General features: G+C 47.1%; 2 protein-coding genes and 1 pseudogene across 2 annotated transcripts in view; 1 reads left to right on the plus strand and 2 right to left on the minus strand.

Annotated features, from left to right (window-relative positions):
* Positions 1–1978: 1978 nt before the first annotated feature.
* Ccl25 (C-C motif chemokine ligand 25) lies at positions 1979–13916 on the plus strand. The gene is made up of 6 exons (XM_028860708.2): positions 1979–2029; positions 2142–2264; positions 6681–6798; positions 6892–7013; positions 11234–11330; positions 13372–13916. The coding sequence occupies exons 2-6, from the start codon at positions 2192–2194 to the stop codon at positions 13403–13405; spliced, it is 444 nt and encodes a 147-aa protein (XP_028716541.1). The 5' UTR covers positions 1979–2029; positions 2142–2191; the 3' UTR covers positions 13406–13916.
* Positions 13917–16614: 2698 nt separating this feature from the next.
* LOC114686069 lies at positions 16615–17339 on the minus strand (annotated as a pseudogene).
* Positions 17340–21311: 3972 nt separating this feature from the next.
* The window catches only part of Fbn3 (fibrillin 3), an 80915-nt gene continuing 77719 nt past the window's right edge, over positions 21312–24507 (minus strand). The window contains 1 exon segment of the mRNA XM_037198534.1: positions 21312–22157. Coding sequence (XP_037054429.1) covers positions 21834–22157 — 324 coding nt within the window. The 3' untranslated portion in view covers positions 21312–21833.

The raw sequence follows: 24507 nt of genomic DNA on the forward strand, positions 1-24507 counted from the left end.
CTTCCCCATGAAAGCTGCTGGCGGGACAAGCCCTGATCCTTAAGTTGGGAAAGTGGGTACACATTCCAAGAAGTGCCCCTGAGACTTGGCCTCAGCAGGTATTGGGAAGCAATGGACCATAGCCGGCCGGCTAGTTTGCCACGCTGCGTCTCCAAGCCCGCAGCCACGCGGAGCAGCGTCCCAACCCAGCCTCACCCACCCTCATCCAGAGGCGCTGAGGAACCTGAGAAGCACGCGGGTCTGGGGGCTAAGGGTGGGGCTTGCATCCCCTCTACAAAAAGACTGCTGGGTTCCTCCCCCAACGGATGCTGTGGCTGAATTTGCACCCTGATGTAAGCCTCACCCAGAAGGCCCCACCTTAGGCCACAAGCTCTTCTATTCAGTACTTCATCTGTTGTTATACACCGGCTGTAAATTTTATCCACCAAGCCCACTCATATCTCCACCAGCAAGTCTCAGCCTCAAGTACCATTCCTCAAAACTCATCCCCTGGTGCCATTTTCCAAATCTAGACGGCAGCTTTCTGCCCCGCCCTGGATGCCTGGAGCTCTGAGCTCCATTTATCCAGCCAGACCTTAAGCCTCATTTACCTGCGCTTGGCCAGCACCGTTCCCCCAGCCCTACTCCCGGGCGGGGGGGAGGGGAGGCCCCGACTGAGTAGGACTAAGTAGAGCTGGAGAAATAGGAAGTTCAGAGTGTGAGAAATAGCCCCAGAAAGGACTGGGGTAGCCAGCCTCGAATGAGGGAGATAAAAAGTTAAAAGCAGTAAGTTGTGAGGTCTGTGGCAGGCCTTCCCTCCCCTCCCTGCACCTGCCTGATCTGCTGAAACCCCTATCCCCCAGAGGGTCAAGTTAACCAAAGGGAAGAAGAAATGCTTTCTAGGTGAACCTTGTTTTGCCTTCCTGCAGACAGGAGATGCCGTTACTTGGATCCTGGCTTCACATTCCAAACCAGAGCATTTCTTTCTTTCATTGCTGTGGTTGTTAAAAACAGTTTTGTTGGGATGATTCCCAATATAACATTGGGGGAAAATCACGTGTCGCTTACTGCCCCATTGGAAATAGACCTTTTCTGACAGTAAAATGACTGGAGGTGCCTGGCACTAAGCCTGATGACCTTAGTTTGATTCCTGGGTTCCAATGACTCTCCAAGTTGTCCCCAGATCTCCACACCCTTCCTCACTGTGGTTCTCCTAACCCCCGGCACCAGATAAATAAAATTTAAAAAGTGCACCATCAGCTGTAATTTCATTCAGCCATTGAAAATGAAATTATGAAATTTCAGGAAAATGGATGAACTGGAAAATGCACCATCAGGTGACCAGGCTTTAGAGGGAGTAACACTGAGTTCTCTCCCACAGGCCTCAGCTTTGCTTTGCTGGATGTATGTATTCATGTTGGAGCGAGTGTGTCTAAGTCTAGAACAGAGCAAGAAAAAGGCGAGATGGCTCCTTGGTTCAGTGGGTAAAAGCACCTGCCGCCAGGCCCAATGACCTGAGTTCCGTTCCCAGGACCCACATGGTGGAAGGAGAGAACAGATTGTGTCCTCTGATGCCATGGGTATGCCATGGTGCATGTGTGTGCCTCCAACCATGTACAAAACAGTAAAGAAAAAAAAAAGTTAAAAGTAATAAAACAATTTAAAAGCCAGTTAGTTATAAGAGTATCCATGAGAGGCTGGGGATACAAACTGTTAAGGGAGAGGGCTGGAGACAGTGTTGGACCCCATATAATAAGGTAGTGGGAGGAGATGCTGGTTGAGAGGCCTGGGTAAAGTGGAGGCAACTTCAAAGCTCATGAGGCAGGTAACCTGGAGAGACAGATGCAAAGGAGAGCTTGGTCTATCTGTGGGAAGTAGAAGCCCAGCCGAAGTCTCACAGAGTGGGGGAGGGGAGGAGCAAAGGAGGGAGGGAGAGAAGAGAGAGGGCAAGTCACTGCAGGGCGGGCTCTGACTATAAAGGGTGAAGGATTGATCCACAGGCAGTACACCCTACAAGCAAGCACCGGCTCCCCGGACCACACCGGCACTGGTGAGTTCTCCTCTGACTTGAGCGGGTCCTTTGTCACCTGCCTCTCTTTCAGAGAGTTCCAGGGCCTGGCTTGAGACACTGGTGTCTTTATCCTTCCCTCCCACTTCCATAGGTGGCCTCATTAAACCTTCAGGTACCCGGAGAGGAGATCTGGCCTGCACCATGAAACTGTGGCTCTTTGCCTGCCTGGTCGCCTGTTTTGTTTGGACCTGGGTGCCTGTTGTCCGTGTCCAAGGTACTGCCCGTAGCCACCCTTTCTTTGCTCCAGCTCTCCAGATGTCGCTTTCTCGGCTCACTTGGGCTCCCCGCCCCCTGCTTGTTGAACTCTTCACTGATTCTGTATCCTTTGAGTTCTTCAGTGTCTCTTGAGAGGTTGGGCAAAGCAAGAATTCCTGGTACTACTGGGGCTGGATGGATAGAAACAAAGGGTCCCCAGCTACCTATTCCAGGACCCCTCACCTCCATGCTGGCCTGCTTCCTTTGCAAGACTCAAGAGGCTTGGGAGCTGCAGGAAGCAGAAGGTGGCTTCCAACTGGGGGAAAATGCACTTAGAGCCAGGAGTGCATTTGGATGCCTTTCCTCTGCCTAGCTAGGGGTGTGAGGTTGAGCTCTGAGCCCTGGGTATCTACCAAAGTGGATTCCCTGCCTTTCCTCCCTGTGTAGTCTAGCTAAGGGCCTAACGTTGTCCTTTGTGAGACTCAGTTTCCTCATCTGCCAAGGAGAAATGAAAAATGTAAGAATCCAATGAAAAATACTCCCAGGTCACTGTCAGGGAACCATTTCTGGATCTTCTTCACCCTACTGGAAAGCAGGTACTTGAGGATTCAGTCACTCAAGGCCAAGTCTCAGCACAGAGCATCTCTACAGAGTCTTGCCACTCGGTGCTTCATCTGAGGAAACATGGGGTCTCAGCAGGTGTCAAAACAAGGTCCCAGGCCAGGTTGAGGACCCAAGATCCTACCCCTTGCCCTGCCTGCTCCTCTGCTATGTCCTACAGGCTCAAGCTTCCAGCAGAGTCTACTTTATGTTCGGGAGGGAGGCTTGGTTGCTTTCTACAGTCTGCTATCAGAGCCAGGCCCAGCCTCTGCCCTTTGATCCTGGGAGAAAAGTGGCCCCCAGTGTTTGAAAACACCTGCCAAGGATCCCCGGAGCCCCAGTTCTTATCTAGCACCACTGCCCCTTGTCCTCAAGAGCCAAAGTAGAGGAATGGCAGGGAGAATGAGTTCTCTCCCTGAACCACTGTGCTGGTTTCTACTTGACCTTGGATTTGATTCCAGAGGCAAGATTTGGCAGATAGGGCTCACAGATATCCTTGAAGGCTGGCTAGATTGAGGAACCCACTGTACTATCAACCCTTTTTTGTTTATTCATTTACTTTTCTACTTCCCAGAACTTTCTAGAATCATCTCCTTCTCCTTGGGCACTCCTCCGAGCTCCTGCATATACTCTTTTTGTGTAGAAAACTTCTCTGTCTCCTCTACCAGGTTGAAACTCCCTGAGACACTAGGTCCAATTTATGTCAGTATTGTCTAGATATTTGGTACCTAGGAGAACTCTTTTAAGCTTTTGTTAGGCCAGCAGGGGAATTAACAAAGAACGATCAGGTCAATTTAGCAGTTATTCAGATGGGTAGAGGAAGGAAAAGGAATTTAAGCTGGTATTATGTACGGACAGGCCAGACCATAGCTGAGTGAGATCTTCAGAAAAGTTAAGTAATCTGTCTGTTTATTTATCCTAGTTACATATATCCATTTATTTATTTACTTTATGTGGAGACAACAGGACAGCTCACAGGAGTTGTTTCTTTCCTTCACTATGTGGGTCCTCAGGATCAAACTCAGGTTATTAGAACTTGGTGGTAAGTGCCTTTGCCTCTCTGGCCCCAGATGTGTGTGTGTGTGTGTGTGTGTGTGTGTGTGTGTGTGTGTGTTTTAGAAAAGGTCCCACTATGTATGTATACCTCACTGTGTAGACCAGGCTGTCTTCAGACTCTTAGAAATCCTTCTGCCTCTGCCTCCTGAGTGCTGGGATTAAAGGCATGTGCTACTATACTTGGCCTTTAATTTTTTTTTTTTCATTAAAAAAAATTTTTTTTTTGGAGATGAAATTTCCCTATGTAGCCCTGGCTGTCTTGGATCTCACTCTGTAGAGCAGGATAGCCTCAAACTCAGCAATCTGCTTGCTTCTTGCCTACTGAATTTGGGCATTAAAGTTGTATGCCACCATGCCTAGCTAATTTTTCTTTTTTCTTTTTCTTTTTTTTCTTTTTCTTTTTCTTTTCTTTTTTTTTTTTTCTTTCTTTCTTTCTTTCTTTCTTTCTTTTTTTTTTTTTTTTGGTTTTTTGAAACAGGGTTTCTCTGTGTAGCTTTGTGCCTTTCCTGGATCTCGCTTTGTAGACCAGGCTAGCCTCGAACTCACAGAGATCCACCTGCCTCTGCCTCCTGAGTGCTGGGATTATAATTTTTCATTTTTAAAATTAAGAAAGGATCTTGCCTGATGGTGGTGGAATTTAATCCCAGCACTCGGGAGGCAAAGACAGGCGGATCTCTGTGAGTTCGAAGCCAACCTGGGCTACACAATGAGTTCCAGAACAGGCTCAAAAGCTACAGAGAAACCCTGTCTCAAAAACAAAACAAAAGATAGGGTCTCATATATTTCAAGCTGGTCTCTAACTTGCTACCTAGCTGACTTTGAAATTCTGATCTACCTGCCTCCATTTCCCAGGTGCTAGGATTCCAGGCATGTACTACCACACCTGGTTTATGTAGTTCTGGGGATCCAACCCAGGGGCTCATACAAGCTAGGCAAACACTTTACCAACTGAGTTATAGTCCTAGTCAAAATTTAGGTGGTGCTGTAAGACAGGGTCTCAGTGGCTCAGACTGGTTTCAAACTCATGATCATCTGCACCAGCATCTGGACTGCAGGGCTTACAGATGTGCATGTGCCTCGATGTCTACAAGTGTGCACCTGTCCTCTACCTCAGAGCAGAAACAGAAAGGCCCCTGGGATGTCTCTTTGCCTACCTGCACTCTACAATTCCTGCCAGCGTCCTTATATCAAGAGCTGAGAGCAAGCCAGGAAGCTTCCTTATCTCCCAGGTAGCCTGTTGACCTCTGTATCTAGAAGGTGGTGTACGTGTGTGTGCCATGCTCACATCTTTGATTGTCCCAGCCAGTAATGTGCCCCTGGAATCATGGATGTGGCTGGGTCATCAGGTTGCAGGTATCTTTTTGTGATTTTTTTTTATTTTTGAGTATTTCATATATGCAAATATGTTTTGATCAAATCTATTCCTTATTCCCTTTCCTTCTATATCACCCCTATCTCCCTACCACTTCCCCCACCTGACTTATTATTCTCTGTTTTTAAACCCACTTAGTCCACTGAATGTTGCCTGTATGTGTATGACTGAAGGATCATATATTAGAGCTGGGGTAATCTTTCTGGGACCATGTCCCTGAAGAAAACCAAGCCTCTCCTAGCAACCATCAATTTCCAATAGCTTGTCAGATGAGTCCCCTCCACCCACCCATGATGAGATTCTGACTGCCTTGATCTTGTGTGGGTCTGTGCACGCATCATGGCTCCTATGACTGATGCGTACAATGGTCTCGTCATGTTCAGCAAATACTCTTGCTTTGAAGATGTCTTCCTCTGAGTCTTGCAATTTTTCTGCCCCCTCTTCTGAGATAATCCCTGAACCTTGTGGTAAGGAAGTATGATAGATGTCTCATTTATAGTTGGAAATTCCATGGTCCCTTACCCTGAATGTTGATCTGTTGTGCGTCTTTGGGGTAATTGCCATCTAATATAAAAAGAAGCCATGGTAGAATATTATTTTAAGATATGTTACATTTGTTTATGCTCTGGACCATTTGTTTAATGATGCAAAGATGTGCTGCATTCTTTTATGTTGCATTTGTTTAACTCTGTGAAGCTGTGTTACTTGGCCTTTCTAAAGCACCTGATGGTCTAATATAGCGCTGAAAGGTCAATAGCAAGGGAGAAAGGATAGGTGAGGCTGGCAGGCAGAGAGAATAAATAGAAGGAGAAATCTTGGAAGAGCAAAAAGAAAGAGCAAGAGAAAAGAAGGAAGAGGATATCAGGGGCCAGCCACCCAGCTACACAGCAAACCACGGAGTAAGAGTGAAGGTAGGTTACAGAAGTAAGAAAATGAAAGAGCCCAGAGGTAAAAGGTAGACAGGATAATTTAAAGTTAAGAAAAGCTGGCTAGAAACAAGCCAAGCTAAGGGTGGTATTAAGAATAGGCCTCCGTGTATGATTTATTTGGGAACTGGGTGGTGGGCCCCCCAAAAAAGCAAAAACAACCAACAATAAAAGTTCACTGATGAGGGTATAACTTATGAGTATATGGATAAGAATGTAAAGACAGTTTATTACTATGTCTACTTATTAGAATAATAGTATTAGGTTCTCATTTAGGGCCTATGACCCAGTTTCACACACACACACAACATGCACGCACACACGCATGTATGCAACGCATGCATGCACGCACACATGTGCTACATGTTTATGGAGGTCAGGGGATGATAATTTGTGATTCTCTGCTATGTGGGTTCTGGGGATTGAATTTAGGTAGCAAGCACCTTTACCCTTTACTGAGCCATCTCACTTGCCTTTGTAGGTGCCTTTGAAGACTGCTGCCTGGGTCACCAACCCAGGATCAAATGGAATATTCTCCAGCACGCTAGGCATTATCGCGTGCAGGAAGTGAGTGGAAGCTGCAACCTACGTGCTGTGATGTGAGCAGGACCTTTCGTGTTGCTGGGTGAGAGTCATGAACACCTTAGATCCTCCATGCCCTAACCTGGCATCCACCTTTCCACCCTCTGTAGATTCCACTTCCGCCAGAAAGGCAAGGTGTGTATGAACCCAGAGGACAAGGATGTGAAGAAGGCAATGGAGATCTTGAAAGCTAAGAACAAGCCAGTTGACAATCCCCAGAAGACCACCTCAGGTAGGTAAGACCCCAGCCAACAGCTCAGGGAGGAACACAGCTCAGCATTCTAACATGCTGCTAGCTAGCCCTCTTCAAAGAGTCAGTTGCTAGTGAGTCAGCGATGGAATGAATAGCTAATCAATCGCATCAACCTCAGGTGTCCTCCCCCAAGAGCTTTCCCCTTTCTTCCCTTCAGTACTGTGCACTGAATCCAGGCTCTTGGATATGCTACACAAGTGTTCTACCACTAAGAAACCTCTCTAGCCATTCCATTTTATTTTCTCTGTGTGTGTGCTGCATGCATGAGTATGCCGTTGTGCATGTGGTGGTCAAACCTTTTATTGCTCTCCTGTCTTTACTGCCTTGAAAAAGGGTCTCTCACTAAACTGGAAGCTTGCCATTTTGACTAGGATGACTGGCACTGGCCTGTGGGCTCTTAGGCTGTGCCTATCTCCATTTCCCAAAACTAAAATTATAGGCATGTACAGCCATGCCTCATTTAAAAAAAAAAACAAAAACAAAAAAACCCTTTTTTTTTTCTTGTTCAGATAGTTGCACATACCTTTAATCCCAGCACTGACAAGGCAGAGATAGGTAGATCTCTGTGAATTCGAGGCCACCCTGATCTACAGAGCTAATTCTGGGATAGTCGAGGCTACATAAAGAAACCCTGTTTTGAAAAACAAAAACAAAAAAAAATTTTCTCTTATTTTTTGAGATCATAATAATTGCATAATTTCTCCTTTCACTTTCCTCTCTCCTCACCCTCCTGCATGCCCCTCTTGCCCTCTTTCAAATTCATGGCCTCTTTTTTCATTAATCGTTATGTAATACATAAATTCCTAAACACATGAATATAACCTGATCAGTCTATATAATATCACTTATGTGTATGTTCCATTTTGTATTCGATAACCAATTTGAGTGCTCTTCCATGGGGAAGACTATTTCTCCCGCTCTCAGAATGGGAGTAGTCTAAGGTTGAGGCCTCTTGGACTCCACCTGCCTCCATCTACATTAGTATGTCTACTGTTGCAAACTGCCTGGTCCCCTGACTCTTAAAAATCTTCCTGCTTGCTCTTCCACAATGTTTCCTGAGCCTTTGGGGCAGGAGTTATGTTGTAGATGTATCCACTAGGACTGGGCTCCACAACTTTGCATTTTGATTGGTTGTGGTTTTCTGAAGTGGTCTCCATCTGTTGCATCAAGAAGTTTCCTTGATGAGGGGTGAGAACTGCACTCATCTGTGGGAATAAGGACAGATACTTAGATTGTACTTAGGGATTATGCTGGTTTAGTAAAGCGGGCGTTGTAGGTTCTCTTCCAAGATCCGTGACTTCACTGGGCAGTTTGCCGAAGTTTCCAGTACCAGGCATGATTTCCCTCTCTTTGAGAAGTTCTTAAGTCCGATTAGAGAGTTGTTGGTTGCCACCAAGGTATGTGTGTTACTCCTGCCCGCTTTGGGTGACCATGCTGTGCAGGCTGTTGTTGTGGTTCACAGGCTGAGCAGCCTGGAGAGGGCTGGTGGTTGCTTCCCTCCTCTGAAAGCTTGCTGGTGCCGTGAAACATGCCTCATTTTTGCACAGTGCTTGAGGTTCAAACTCAGGTCGTCAAGGTTGCAGAGGAAGCACTCTTACCTGCTGACCAATCTCCTCAGGCCTCTATGTCTCATTTTTTTTTTTTTTTTTTTGAGACAGGGTCTCTCTCTCTCTCTTTTGTTTTTTTTTTCGAGACAGGGTTTGTCTGGGTAGCTTTGCGCCTTTCCTGTGACTCACTTGGTAGTCCAGGCTGGCCTCGAACTCTGGCCTCGAACTCACAGAGATCCGCCTGGCTCTGCCTCCCGAGTGCTGGGATTAAAGGCGTGTGCCACCACCGCCCGGCCTGAGACAGGGTCTCTTTATGTAGCCCTGGGCTGTCCTGGCACCCACTATGTAGAACAGGTTGGCTTTGAACCCACAGAGAGCTGCCTGCCTCTGTGTTTCTGTCTCCCAAGTGCTGGAGTTAAAGGTGTGTGCCACCATGCCTGGCTCCACCCTGTCTTTTGAGACCAGGTGTCTTACTAGATCTGGGGCTTGCTTCTTAGGCTAGGCTGGTTGGACAGCGCGCTGCGGAGATTTTTTGCCTCATCAGTGCTGGGATTACAAGTATATACCTACCACACCTGGATTCCTACATGGGCGCTCGGGACGGAACTCAGGTCTTCATGCTTGTATGACAAGCACTTTACCCCACTGAGCGTCTCTCCGGTACATCCCTGTTTTAATTAATGAATTAGGTTTGTTTTCAGGGAGATCTAGGGAGATTGCTCACCTGTTAAAGTGCTAATCATACAGGTGTGAGGACTGGAGTTTGGATCCCCAGGAATCCATGTAAATGTTGAGTGGGTGTGGTGGTCTTCCTGTAATTCCAGCCTCAGAGCATGGAGACACAGGACCCACCTAACAAGCTGGCAGCTCTGGGTTTGATTGAGAGACCCTACCTCAATGGATAGGGTCATAGAGCAACAGAGCATAATTTCTGACATCTGAGAGCCTCCACATGCATGGGCACACATGTGCATGTGCACCTACATGAGGAAAAAATGCATGCACATACATGCACACTGTAAAATGTTACAACTCAGAGGAGAAAGGTATCCTGACAGTCGGGAGCCAAGAAATGCCTCAAAGTCATAGGGCTCAACAAACCTCACACAGAAGATTTATTTGGAAAGACACAGGAGGGAGGGTGGCTGCCTCTGCTTGGGCAAGAAGCCGCAGGAATGGGTAGGAGACAGGGTTATGTAGGGTTTTTTTTGGGGGAGGGGGCGGCTTTCCAGTGTGGCCCGGGATTGGTGGGAATTTTGTGGTCTGGTCTTGGGACATGCTCAAGGATTGGTGGTATTCTTTTTCTTGACCCTGTCTCAGGCTTGGGGGTCAAGTCAGGGTCAGGATGTTCTTTTCTTGGCCCTTTTTATCCTACACATAATATAGATACAAAATGGGAAAAATGAAAAAAATTTTCTCCTCCCATCTCCTCCCTGGAGAGTTTCACTTTATTTCTACTTTAATGGACATAGACATGATTTTATTAGACTATATAAAATGTAGGAATCACAAATGAGAAAAAAACAAAACATTTGCCATTTTAAGATTGGCTTAATTCAAGTGGGGCAGTGGTGGTGCATGCCTTTAATCTCAGCACTCGGGAGGCAGAGACAGGCGGATCTGTGTGAGTTTGAATCCAGCCTTGTCTACAGAGTGAGTTGCAGGACAACCAGAGCTGTACTGCAAAAGACTGTCTTGGAAAAAATTAAATAAATAAAATAAAATCCATTTATTTTAATTTTATATATGAGTGTTTGCTGTAGCTAGAGTTTTCCTGCCTTGCCCACAGTCTGGACAAATCTTTGTCATCCGCCAGTCCCACAGCCGCTCAGACCCAGCCAAGTAAACACAGAGACTTATATTTCTTACAAACTGTATGGCTGTAGCAGGCTTCTTGCTAACTGTTCTTTTTTTTTTTTTTTTTAAATCTCTATTTTTTTTATTTATTTTACAACACATTCAGTTCAACATAATAGCCACAGATTCCCTGTTCTCCCCTCTCGCCCCCCCCCCCCCCCCCCCCCCACTCCCACCTCCTCCAGATCAAGGTCTCCCCCGAGGACCGCTAACTGTTCTTATAGCTAAAATTAGTCCATTTCCATAAATCTATACCTTGCCACGTGGCTCGTGGCTTACCGGGACTTTACATCTTCCTTGTTCTGGCAGCTGCTGTAGGCAGTGACTCCTGCCTTCCTGTTCTTTTATTTCTCCTCTCTGTTAGTCCCGCCTATACTTCCTGCCTAGCCACGGCCAATCAGGTTTTATTTATTGACCAATCAGAGCAACACATTTGCCATACAGACCATCCCCCAGCACAGCCAAGTGCAGACCATCTCAGACACCTGCACTCAGGCCTGTTGTCCTAATCATCCTCTATGAGGACCTGCTGGGTAAAGCCACGAGGAACCCAAGAACGGGCTCCCACAGGATATACAGAACATCCCACAGCAGTTTGCTTTTAAGTATGTGCACAAAAAGTGGCCCTGGTGTCAGATCTCCTGTAACTGCAGTTGTAGATGGTTGTGAACCATCTTGTGGGTGCTAGGAATTCAACCCCAGTCCTCTGGAAGAGCAGCAGGTGCTCTTAACACTGAACCATCTCTCCAGCCCCTGTTGGAACACTTAGCTGTTTCTCTCTCTGTTTTCCAATAGGCTCTCATACTGAGAGGAGGAAGTTAAACCATGTGAAGTCTAAGGTGAGGAACCCCAGCAGCACCAGCATGAGGAATGCCACCCTAGGCCGGTCTAGGTAAGGACTCTTGGTCATGTGACCTTCCTCCATCCATCACTTTGCTGACAAGGTCTACCCCCAGGAGCTGCATGGTCACACCCTGAGATTCATGTGCAAGGGCCCTAGGCGGCTGTTGACGTCTTTAACCCAGTTTAGGGGGCATTGGTAAAGGCTGATGTGAAACACCAGCGAGGTGGGCCAAGAGTGTCTTCTCACGCCACTCACATTCCCTGCCTCCCACCCCTTCCCTCTCTCCCCTTCTCTTTTTCTTTTTCCTTCTCTTAAAAAATGTTTACATAGGCTGGGCGTCGGTGGCGCACGTCTTTAATCCCAGCACTCGGGAGGCAGAGGCAGGTGGATCTCTGTGAGTTTGAGGCCTGCCTGGTCTACAGAGCAAGATCCAGGAAAGGCACAAAGCTACATAGAAACCCTGTCTCGAAAAACCAAAAAAAAAAACAAAAAAAAAAAAAACCCAAAACAGAACAAAAAAAAGTTTACATTGATTGAGTCATTGTGCGTGTGATTGTGTGTGTGTGATTGTGGGGGGGTGGGGGGGCGGGAGTGCTTACACAAACCATGTTTCCAGCTGGCGGCCATAGGTCAATTTGCAGGAGTCCTCACTTTCTACAGTGTGGGTTTCTGATGGAACTCAGGTTGTCAGCCTTAGTGGCCATCTTGCCCCTCTCTCTCCTCTCTTTCTTCTTTTTCCTTCCTGCCTTCCTTCTTCATTCCTTTCCGTTTTATGGTTTTTCCCCAAGCAGGTCTCATGTATCTCAGGCTGGCCTAAGACTCCCTATGTAGCCAAGGATGCTCCCAAACTTCTGATTCTGCTGCCTTCACCACCCAAGTGCTATGGTCACAGGCATGTGCTACCATGCTGGGTTATGCAGTGCTGGAGCATGGAACACCAGGGTGGCCCTTTGTAAGAACAGTACACACTTTGAATTGCTGAGCCATCTCTCCACACCATACAGAAGTCCGTCCTTCCTTCCTTCCTTCCTTCCTTCCTTCCTTCCTTCCTTCCTTCCTTCCTCCTCCCTCCTCCCTCCCTCCTTCCTTCCTTCCTTCCTCCCCTCCCTCCCCCTTCCTTCCTTCCTTCCTTCCTTCCTTCCTTCCTTCCTTCCTTCTTCCTTCCCTTCCTTCCTTCTTCCTTCCTTCCTTCCTTCCTTCCTTCCTTCCTTCCTTCCTTCCTTCCTTCCTTCCTTCCTTCTCCTTCCTTCCTTCTTTCCTTCCTTCCTTCCTTCCTTCCTTCCTTCCTTTCTCCTATCCTCTCTTTCTTTCTGCAATATTAGGGCTTGAACCCAAGACCTTGTGCATATTAGGCTAGTAAGCACTACCCCCATCCTTTCTATAATTTGTATTTTGAGGCAAGGTCTCACTAAGTTGCCCATTTTAGCCTTGAATTCAAACTGTAGCTGAGGCTGGATCTTTTTTTTTTTTTAATCTTTTTAAAATTTATTTTATGTGTATGGGTGTGTTTTGCCCTGTATGTGTGTCTGTATACCACTTGCTTTCCTGGTAGCCACAGAGGCAAAAAGGGATGTCAGATTCTGAGGCTGGATCTTTAGCTCCTTCTATCTCAACCTCTAAAATAGAGTTATGGGCATGTGCCATCATGCTTGGCTTCAATGTAACACACAGAACAAATATCATGTGTGTGAGCCTGCACACATGTATGCTTGGGTGTGTATGAGTGCATGCCACTGTGAGCAAGTGGAGGTTAGAGACAACTGTTTGGAGGTGCTTCTCTCTTCCCACCGTGTGGGTCCCAGGGATCAACCTCTGGTCATCGGGCTTCATGGCAAGCAATTTTGCTTGCTGAACCATCTCATGAACCATCTCACTAGTCCTCAACACGACACATCTGATGCCAGATCTGAAAGAGGAAGTTCCTCATGAATCAAGCAGATGCCAGATGTCCTGTAATTTAATTCAATTCGGTTCTGACATGTCTACATGCAGATCACATCTGGTTCCACAGGTTAAGGACACAGCCATATGAGTCTCAGTTTTCCCATCTGTAGATGGGGGGACAATACTAACACTGTCTATTTCACAGGATCATGATGATGACCAGAAAGATCCACAATTAAGTTATTCAGCGTGAGCACCAGCCGGACGATGGGAAGAGTCCCCTGAAGTGCTGTCTTCTGGGCATGACATGGCCACTGAACTCACAGAAGGCACAGTTACCTGTACTGGACTGGACTCAGCAGTGTTTCAGCGTGGGCGAGTGAGGGACTCACAGGGCCCCACCCCTCATCAAGGAGCTATTTATTGGCTGTTAATGATTGCTGGGGGAAAGGGAGTCTTTTTCTCCCCAGAAGTGTTACCATAGTCCAGTATACAATCCCCACCCATGCTCATGCAAGCAACCCTAATTAAATGCAGTGAGTCACACACAAAGGAAGAGAGGTATGAAAGTAGGACAGGGCTTGTTAGGAAGAAGGCATTCAGTGGGAGAGAGAGGACTACAGCAGGATGAGTATGTGTGTGTGTGAAAATGGTCAAATGCACACATACGTGAAATGGTCAAAGAACTAAAAATTAAAAAATTTAAAAGCCATTAAAAATGAATTACTTGAGCCGGGCAGTGGTGGTGCATGACCTTAATCCCAGCACTCAGGAGGCAGAGGCAGGCAGATCTCAGTGGGTTCGAGGCTAGCCTGGTCTACAAATCTAGTTCCAGGACAGCCAGGGCAACACAGAGAAACCCTGCCTCAACAACAACAACAAGAACAACAACAATAACCTAATTACCCACAGTGATGTCTGGTATGTAGCATGCTCTCAGGATGTTAGTGCCTGTACCTTGGATTTACCTGCAATAAATTAGGGTTCCTGTGACCCCCTCTTTTTATTCAGCCACTTTTACTAGATCATTAGCTCCTTGGGAAGTACTAAGGGAAGTACTTTTCTTATATTTCTTGGTTATTCTTTAGAATGTTATAAACGATGTAGGATGGGTGTTGCTGAAGGAGTCTTAGCTGGGGTTTCTATTGCAGTGAAGAGACACAATGACTCTTCTAAAGGAAACCATTTAATTGGGGTGGCTTGCAGTTCAGAGGTTTAGTCCATTATCCTCATGGCAGGATGTGGCAGCAGGCAGGCAGACATGGTGCTGGAGAAGGAGCCGAGAGCAAAGGAGCTACATCTTGATCCCGAAGGCAACAGGCAGCGAACTGTCTTACTAGGTGTAGCTTGAGCATATATGAGAACTCAAAGCCCACTCCCATAGGGACACACTTCCTCCAACAAGGCCACACCTCCTAATAGTGCCACTCCCTATGAGCTTATGGGGGCCAATTACATTCAAACTACCACAGAGTCTAAGGCAGGAAAATCATAAGCTTGAGGCCAGCCTGGGCTGCAGTACAAGTTTGAGGCTAGCCTGGGACACATAGCAAGGCCCTGTCTCAAAATATAAACAAAGAAATGAAAACTAAACAAGAACAGGACTGAGCAGATGGCTCAGGGTGAAAGAGCTTGCTTTGCAAGTCTGGGGTCTGAGTTTAGATCCCCAGAACCAAGTAAGCTGGATGTAACAGTGTGTGTCTGCAATCCCAGAGCTCCCACAGTAAGACGGGGAGATAGGAGAACCCTGGAAGACCGCTATGGCTGTAAGCAGCAGTGAGAGACAGAGAGACCCTGTTTCAAGGAAGGTGTGAGGCGAGGGTTGATACCTGAGTTCGTCCTCTAACCTCCATACTCTTCCTGGAGGGAGGCTCCTTAAGATTCAGAAAGTCAATGGCTCACAAGCATCAGCATCCCTGAAACCTACCAGAGGACAGGGCCCCTCCCTGCAGTAAGTACTGCCGAGGAGAGGAGACTCACGCCGCTGTGAGGAAACCTGGAAACCCTATTGGTTGTCAAGCTGGACTCTGGTGGTGGTGTTACTTGATCTGTAGCTTCTCTATCTGGGGTGAGTAGATATCTGTTCACATCTCCCCAGGAAAAGTGTCACACAACAGGGATGCACCACCTTCCTGGCACACGGATGTGTTTGGAATCTGGAAACTCTTTGAACCTCACAGTTCAATATTTTTATGGAGGTGTTTCCACACAGCATGATTGATTATTAACTTCACTTTCAAGCCTTCTCTTGTTTGGAGCTTGAGGAGTGGAACAGAAATCTAATCAATGGCTCACTTTTCCTTGTGACCAGCCCTTGACACACTCAGGAAATTCAGAGCCATGCAGGAAATCCTGAGGTCTTTGGAGCTCTGTGTCAGGATTTGGGGCCAAGGACCAACTATTAGAACAACATTTGCACAGGGGCCAGGGATGCGGCTGGCTTAGAGCTGTCGTCCAGCATTGATTAAGTCTTGGTTTTCACCTCATTCCTGCATAAGCTCGGTGTGGTAGGAGCGCTGGACCATCACCCAGCACTGAGGAAGCAGAGGCAGGAGGATCAGGAGTTCAAACTCTTCTTTTTTTTTTGTTTTTTTTTGTTTTTTTTTGTTTTTTTTTTTTTTTTTTCGAGACAGGGTTTCTCTGTAGCTTTGCGCCTTTCCTGGAACTCACTTGGTAGCCCGGGCTGGCCTCGAACTCACAGAGATCCGCCTGGCTCTGCCTCCCGAGTGCTGGGATTAAAGGCGTGCGCCACCAACGCCTGGCCAAACTCTTCTTTAACTATACAGTTTTTTTTTTTTTTTTTTTTTTTGAGGATGGGTGGGTAGGTTGGGTGTGTGGGTGTGTGTGCTTGGAATAGAACTCAGAGCCTTGTGCACCTTATCACTTTATCACTGAGCCATCTCAAGCCCTCAGTTCAAATCTATTTTTTTTTTCTTTCTGAGATAGAGTCTCAAGTAGCTCAGTTGAGGATGATGTTTAACCTCTGATGCTCTTGCTCCACCTCCAGAGTGCCGAGATTGTATACGGCACCACCATGCTCATGAAGCACTGGAGATGGAACCATCATTTCTGCCCCTGGTGTTCGTTCTCTCTCTCTCTCTCTCTCTCTCTCTCTCTCTCTCTCTCTCTCTCTCTCTCTCTCTCCTCTCTCTCTCCCTCTCTCTCTCTCTGTGTAGGTGTATATGTGTACATGTGTACATGCTTGTGTATATGGGTGCAGACCATGGGTGTTGCTCTTCAGGACAGTATCTGCCTTGGTTTTTTGTTCCTTTTTAAAAAATTTAAAAACCCACATCATGTTTTTTATTAATTCTTTAAGAATTCCAAACAAACATACAGTGTATTTTGATTATATTCACCACCAACTCTTTCCTTTTACTTCTTCAAAACCTACCCTCTCAACATCCTCTTCTCCTTTTCCTTTTGTTTTTTTGTTTTTAAAGCAAGTTTATTTCTGCAGAGGAAGCGTCTCATGTTTGTGTCCAGGGAAGAAGTAGAAAGGAACTTCCCCTCTCAGACCCAGATCCCTGAGTCCTCAGCAGCAGTATGTTATGTTCCATCATCTTCACTGGGGACCAAAGATGTTGGGATCATGAAGAGTCAAACCAGTCACCAGTTGTTCAAAGTTACCCAGGTTCCAAGGTGGACATGACAGATTTTCAGGGCCAAGAGACTAGAGGGGGGCTAATCGAAGGTGAGCAACAGATCGGTCTGGTACTGGGGCAGCCGAAGCAAGGCCCGATAGAGTGTGACGTCCTTTGCTACCTGCTGCTTGCCAGAAAGAAACCAGGCATCTTGACAACAGCCCCTCAGGGATAAGTTGTCCAAACAGAGAGGCTTCACAGATAACACGTGCACAGCCCCGGCCCCCTGCACCCCGCCAACGTCCTCAAAATGGTACCGCGCAGACGCTTTGCCCCGCATGTGGGCCTGCAGCTCCAGAAGTTCCACGATCAGACTCTGGTGGGTCACGGGATGGCAGAAAACTTCTTGGTTGTCCGGGACCAGTCGGAGGTCGCGCACATCAATGGCCCCAGGGGGGAGGATGGCAGAGAAGGCGCCTCCGAACAGTGGACAGTTTCTGGTGGGCTCCATAGATCTGGAACTTGAGTCTGGACATTAGCGAGGTTTTAAAGACACCTACATGGGCCTTTGAGGCATCACTTCCTCTGGGGTTCCTTCCTTTTCCTTTTTTTAAATTTGTATTTTCTAGGTTTCTTTGTTATCAAGAAAAACAAAGAATTAAAAAAATTATGGCTGGGAATCTTGGCATAGGCCTTTAATCCCAGGACTCAGAGGGCAGAGGCAGGCAGATCTCTATGAGTTTAAGGTCAGTCTGGTCTACACAGTAAGTTCCAGCCCTTCCATGGCAACATAGTGAGACTGTCTCAAAAAAAAAAAATACATTTTAAAGTGTGTGTGCCACAGCACACGTGTAGAGGTCAGAGGGCAACTTGAAGGAGTCAGTTCTCTCCTTTCACCATGAAGGTCCGGAGCTCAAACTCAGGCCCTCAAGCTTGATGGCAGGTAAGCGCCTTCTCCCTGAGCCACCTCACCAGCTACTCTTGGCTTTTATTGAGATGGAGTCTCTCATTTGGTGAGGGATCACCAGTTAGGTTAGGCTGGCCACTTAACCTCTGCTCTGGCTCCTCAGTGCTAGGATTACAGTTGGATCCACAGTGCATTGCGGCTTCTTCCTCTTCCTCCTCTTTTTCTTCTCCGTCTCTTCTTCTCCTCCTCCCCTCCCCCCCTCCTCCCCCTCCCCCTCCCCCCCTCCCCTCCTCCTCCTCCGCCTTCCCTCCTCCCCTCCCTCCCCTCCCTCCTCCTCCCCCTCCCCCTCCTTCTCCCCGTCCTCCTCCCCCCCCTCCTCCCCCTCCTCCTCCTAAGTGTGGGTCCTAGCTTAGGGATCAAACTCGGCTCCTCACGCTTGTCTGGCAAGTACTTTACCAGCTGAGCCGTCTCTCCAGCCCCATTTTTTGTTTGTGAGACAGTGATTCACTCTGTATAGGCTGGCCTTTGTCTTGGGACCCTCCTGCCTCAGGTTCCTGTCGTATTTTACTGGGAAATGCCCCAGCCTGGGCTGAATCCCATGTGAGTTTCCTTATCAGAAGATCTGTGCTCTAGTCTTCCTAATAGTTTAATAGATGGCTCCTTGGGGGACGACCCGGGGCAGGTCAGGTGTGACCTAACCTTGGACCATTGCTTCCTCACTTTTGGTAAAATGGGGCCCCTAGTTTATGTAGCGCTGGTTTTAGCCCAGGGCTTTGGTGCATACTAGACAAGCACTCTACAACTGAGTTACACCCTGTGCTCTCTGTCCAAATCTATTTATTCATTGCTGTTGTTGTGGGATGGTAGTGGTGGGTGTGCATACTTCAGAACATAATTTAGGGAGTGGGATCTCTTCTTTCACTTTGGGGTCTGGGGATTGACCTCAAGTAGTCAGTCTTATATAGCAAACACTTTTTTTTTTGTTTGTTTTTATTTTTGTTTTTCCAGACAGGGTTTCTCTGTGTAGTTTTGGTGCCTGTCCTGGATCTTGCTCTGTAGACTAGGCTGGCCTCGAACTCACAGAGATCCACCTGTCTCTGCCCCCAAGTGCTGGGATTAAAGGTGTGCACCACTACTACCACCACCACCACCACCACCTGGCCAGCAAACACTTCTATCTACTAAGCCAACTTGCCATCTTGCTGGCCCTTGGTGTATGTATGTATATGTGTGTGTGTGTGTGTGTGTGTGTGTGTGTGTGTGTGTGTGTGTATATATATATATATATTAAAACAGTGTCTCACTGTGTATCCTTGGCTAGACTGGAACTTGCTATGTAGACCCAGGATGTCCTTGAACTTACAGAGATATGCTCTTGTCTGTTTGCCAAGTGCTAAAGTGTGTGGGCCACTGAAGGTGTGAGCCACCACATCAGTCAAGGTCCAAATCTTAATCTCAGTGTCTGTGCTGAATTTCTCTGTAAAATTTGTCTGTAAAATGGGGGTCATTATGCTTGCTATGTCCAGATTCTGGGGGAATCTAGACAATGGATGAAAAAGCTTTCTGCCAGCCCTAATGGGATGCCCAGAGGTCACCGGGTCAGGCTTGGAGCAAGGCTAGAGCTCTGGGGCCAGGCACTAAGACCTGCAGATAGAGGTTGGTTATTCAGCTTCACTTCTGCCAGTCTTTGGGAGTGGTGGTGTTTTGAATGAGAATGACCCCCATAGACTCATGTGTTTGGATAATTGGCCCAAAGTTGCAAACTGTTTGGGAAGGATTATGAGGTGTGGCCTTGGTGGAGGATGGATGTCACTGGGGCAGGCTTCCAGGTTTCGAAAGATTCAGCATTCCTAGTGTGCCCTCTGCTTCCTGCCGCTGTTCCAGCAGCCAGCCATGCCTTTGCTCAGCCAGCGTGGATGGCCATGCTCCTGTTTCAGTCAGTGTTCTAATTGTGAGGAGACACCACGACCACAGCAACTCTTACAGAAGAAAGCATTTAACTGTGGCTGGCTTATGGTTTGGTGGTTTAGTCCATTATTGTCATGGCAGGAGCATGGTGGCACACAGGCAGACAAGATGCTGGAGGAGTAGCTGAGAGTTCTACGTCTAGATCTGTAAGAGAGAGAGAGGGAGAGGGAGAGAGGGAGAGAGGGAGAGGGAGGGAGAGGGAGGGGAGGAGAGGGAGAGGGAGAGGGAGAGGGAGGGAGCCACTGGGCTTGGGCTTTTGAAACCTCAAAGCCCACCCAGTGACAGATTTCCTCTACCAAGGCCACACCTATTCCAACAAGGCCACAATTACCAATTCTTCTCAAATATGCTACTCCTTGATGACTAATCATTCAAACCTATGAGCCTATGGGGGCCATTCTTATTTAAACTACCACCCCTCCCAAACCATAAGTCTCAGAATGCAGAGCCAAGCAGATGTCTGTGTGTTTGAAACCAGCCTGGTCTACAAAGAGAGTTCAGGCCAGCCAGGGCTACAACGTGAGACCCCATTTAAAACAACAACAAACTTTTCTAAAAAAAGCTGGAAGGACTAAGGAAGGACTCAGGGGTAGAGTGCTTGCCTAGCACCCCTACAGTAAAGCTGTGGGTTCAATTCCTACTACTGTCCAAACAAAAACACAGCAACAGAAACAACACAGAACACAAAAATCCTAAAACAAATGTTTTCTTTGTAGAGAGCACTCTTGGTGATTTGGAGCCAGACTTCAGAACGCAGTGTCAGGAAACACACACATACCCCCTAAAACAAACAAACACACACACAAACATACAACCAAACAAAACCAAAAACTTCAGGCCCTAGCCTGTACTATAAATGGTGATCCCATCAGGCTCCCATACATTCTCTAAACCTCAGGGTCCATGTGATAATACTGCTTTCCTTGGCTAGGCTTGCTGGGGACTAAATGTGCCAGTATTTGAGAGTTACCCTCCAAGTACAGAGTTCATATTGTGATGCATATTCCAGCTATTGTGTCAGAGCCAAGGCACAGTGATTGACAGCACAGTTTCCAGTGCTGCTGCCTGATCCTGGCCATGTTGCTCAACTCCTGAGCATCAAACGTTGTTCTATCAAACAGGGACTCTGTGGACACTTGCTTATCCTCCAGAGTTTCAAGACAAATAGCAAACAGGCGAACACCTGAGAAACCATCAGGGCCCTGAGAGCTTGCCACTGTCAGCCTAGCTTGAGGTTTGTGCCAAATGTACAGGTGTGATAGTGCCTTGACCCACTCTTTTCCCGATGCCCTGAGGTAAAGAACCTTATAGCCGGGGCTGGAGAGATGGCTCAGAGGTTAAGAGCACTGACTGTTCTTCCAGAGGTCTTGAGTTCAATTCCCAGCAACCACATGGTGGCTAACAACCATCTGTAATGAGATCTAGTGCCCTCTTCTGGCCTGCAGGGACACCTGCAGACAGAACACTGTACAAAATAAAATAAATATTAAAAAAAAAAAAAAGAACCTTATAGCCAAAGGCCAGGTAGTCCTGGGGATACACAAGATCAACTTGGGTCCTCCAGCTTCCCCAGGCAGGAGTCGTGTGTGTGTGTGTGTGTGTGTGTGTGTGTGTGGTGTGTGTGTGTGTGTGTGTGTCTTTTGTAGGAGGAGATAGCATCTACATATTTGAGAACACATAGGCAGATTCAACCCCCAAGTCCTTTATTGTTTTCTTCAGTTTCAATAGAAAAGGATCTTTAGAACCCTAGCCCAGGCTCTGGGGAATGAATCTGGTAGTCAAGATGTGGGGGACAAGGCTCCCATTTTGATTCTGAGGGCTGGCCCCCACACCCACCCTAGTCACTTGTTCCCATGTCCCACCAATACCCTTGGTGAATCATAGTGCAGTCTTGAAGTTTAAGCTTGAGGATGACAAGACGCAGTGAATACCAGGGGTCCCTCCTGCTGACCCTGGCTGTGGGGTAGGGGGCTGAGTGTCGTGACTTCTAGTTGAGTCCAGGAGAGATTGAGGTATTGCCCCACCTCAGATGGGATCACCTGGTGGGCTTGCACAGGCTGGGTTCATCTGAGGTCATAGTGTAATGTAACTCTTCCTGAGTTTTGAGGTTCAACTTGGTCAGCTTTTGCCCCCGAGATCAGTTCTAGCCAGTTCCAGAATCTCCACTTTCAGATGTCATGGGAACTGTAGGTGCACTGAGCTTCTCTGCTAGAGCAGCTGTAATTGGACTGTTAGCCGCAAGGCTCGCTTTGCTGGCCCTGGTTGACCCCGAGCTCCTGCTACACTCACCACCTCCAGCTGGTATTTCCCCCGTCTTGGTCTCCTATGGCCCAGGTGCAGGGAGCTGAAGCCATCCAGGTGATTCATGCAGAAGAAACCTTGGTCGTTGCCTCTGGCAATAACGTAACGGATCTGGCCTCCCAGACTCTCAAGAGCTGGTCGAAATTCTAAGATGTGCTTGACTTGGCCAAGGTGTGAGATGTACAGGCTCAAGGTCAAGGGGACTTCCGTGTCGAGGGTGGCCAGGCTCACCTAGGAGGAGGAACCAAGTGAACTGTCAGAGTCTATGTAAATAAGGATGCAAGTGGGTAGGGAGGAAGCTGTCATGTATGCTTGTTTCCTGGCTTCTTTGTCTAGTCATCTATGTAGAATGCCAAGGTCAGCTAAGGCTGAGAACGTAACAGCAAAGGCTAAAACTGGTGCTTTGATGGAAAAAAGAAAACTCAAGAGGAGAGAGACCGAGGACGGCTTAGGTAATAAAGTGCTTGCAGTCAAAGTCTGAAGATCTGAGTCCAGATCCCCAGTACCCACGTAGAAAGCTGGGTGTGCTGGTACATGCCTATAGTCTCACTGGAAGGGCGGGGAGAGGAGGACCCCAGGGGCTTGCTGGGCAGTGGTAATATCAAATGGTGAGCTCCAGGTTTAGGGAGAGTCTCAAAAAAAAGTAAGTGGAGCTGGGTCCACAAGTTGCTCAGCAGATAAAGGAGCTTGCCATCAAACCTGAGGACCAAAGTTTGATTCCCTAGAACCACATGGAAAAGAAGAGAGAATTAGTTCCTGCCAGTTGTTCACTGACTTCCACATCCATGTCTTGTGCATGAATGCAGACACACACAATCACCACCGTCTCTTGTCTCCAGACATGGCATACTCGAGCACATGTATGCATGTGCATCTCTCTCTCTCTCTCTCTCTCTCTCTCTCTCTCTCTCTCTCTCTCTCTCTCTCTCTCTCTCTCTGTGTTGTGTGTGTGTGTGTGTGTGAGAGAGAGAGAGAGAGAGAGAGAGAGAGAGAGAGAGAGAGATGCATAGACACACACACACAAAGATACCGACAAATATAAACATACCAAAAACAAAACAAATAAAAAAGCAACAGTTAGGGGATCCGAAGATTTGTGCCTTGAAGAACGCAGCAAGGCAGTTCAAGGCAGGTTAATGTATCTTTGGGCTCCAGAGACACTTATACAGTGGTGTGTTGTTATTTCAAAGGCAGGGCCTAGGTGACCTTTGAGAGGATATATTGTATATATAACCAAGGCGCCACAATAGTGCTCCCGCCCCACCTGGTTTCTCTTACCCCCTGCGATTACAAGCCCAAAAACTGAGAAAAAAAACAGTAGCATAAAAAACAATTAGATAATAAATGAGAACTAACTATTCAGTTCCATCTCAAAAAAGCACTTAAGCCCTCGGTTTAGAGAGAGATCAAGTAACGGAGTTACAGAACTATGGATAATCTTGCAAGACTACGCTCAGGAAAGAGAGCAAGGAGAGGCCCGCAGAAGAGCCTTCCCGCTGGGGTTCCATTGTCACTTCCCTGTCTGGCTCTATGCTCTGAGTGATGACCCCTTCTGTGTAGCAGATTAGAACAAAGGCCCTTCTTGAGGTAAATAATACTACTGAGCTCTATCTGATAGTTGCCTTTCATGCTCCCTGGCAGCAGGACTACTCCAGTGGGCTCAATGGCAGGTCTCCACCTGCTACTTTGAGAAACACCGAACGCGCGGTGCCATGCTTCTTTTTGATTTTCCATCATAAAACGTTTTTATCTTACTGTGCTTCATCATCCGTGTTTCTCGTATACCGGCCGCCCCCCTGGCAGGTAGGCTATGTGCTGTGTCTGTTTTGCAACTCATTTGCATGCCTGTTGGAGTTATTTGCCGGTTACTCTAGCTCTGGAGAGAGAAAAACTATTTAATCAGTCTCTCTGCACAACGCAATTCTGGGAAATCCTTTTCTTTGTGGTAGCGTGAGTCACCTAGCGAGCTCAGGCAATATGCTACTAACAAATATCTGACACCGCGGGGTGTGGCAAGCAATAAACAGTGCGGTTCAGTACTCCACAGAGCCACAGGCATGCAGTTATTCTTAGACAAACACTTTCACAGTAACTTCATACACAGTCATCCATTATCGCATTAAGCTCCAATATCACTGCTGTAGATGTTCGCTGTGCCTAGGTGCCCAGATCAACGACTTTGGCAACCGAAACTCGCTGAGTTGCTACTCTTACAACTCTGTTCTATCTCAGTGAAAAGTGCGACAGAATAGGGGCTGGCATAGGCTCAGAATATTAGTTGGGGTTAGTACTTTGTGCTTTTCTTAACCCATCACTGGAGAAATAGTTAATCACATCTTTTTTCTTAAGAGCAATAAAGACGCGTAAGAGAAAAACGTTGAATAAATGTGAAATGGTGCATATCAAACTAAAAGCACTTTTAGGAGGAATGAATTTGAATTAATAGATTTGAATCATATTTAGCATACCTTATATGTGTCGGACAAGTCTCTCAGACCCTAAATTACACAGTAAATACCACACAGATAGAAATTCAGTATTGGAGCCGGGTGGAGGACTTAATAAAAAAAGTGGTTGGGAA

This window comes from Peromyscus leucopus, chromosome 23 (assembly GCF_004664715.2).
Source record: "Peromyscus leucopus breed LL Stock chromosome 23, UCI_PerLeu_2.1, whole genome shotgun sequence".
Taxonomy (NCBI): Eukaryota; Metazoa; Chordata; class Mammalia; order Rodentia; family Cricetidae; genus Peromyscus; species Peromyscus leucopus.

Bases quoted from the DNA above. Each gene is read 5' to 3' on its own strand.
- Ccl25 (XM_028860708.2), top strand. From the start codon at position 2,192: ATGAAACTGTGGCTCTTTGCCTGCCTGGTCGCCTGTTTTGTTTGGACC. The intron at 6,799-6,891 runs GTGAGCAGGACC...CACCCTCTGTAG, and splicing joins TGCAACCTACGTGCTGTGAT to ATTCCACTTCCGCCAGAAAG. The intron at 11,331-13,371 runs GTAAGGACTCTT...TCTATTTCACAG, and splicing joins GCCACCCTAGGCCGGTCTAG to GATCATGATGATGACCAGAA.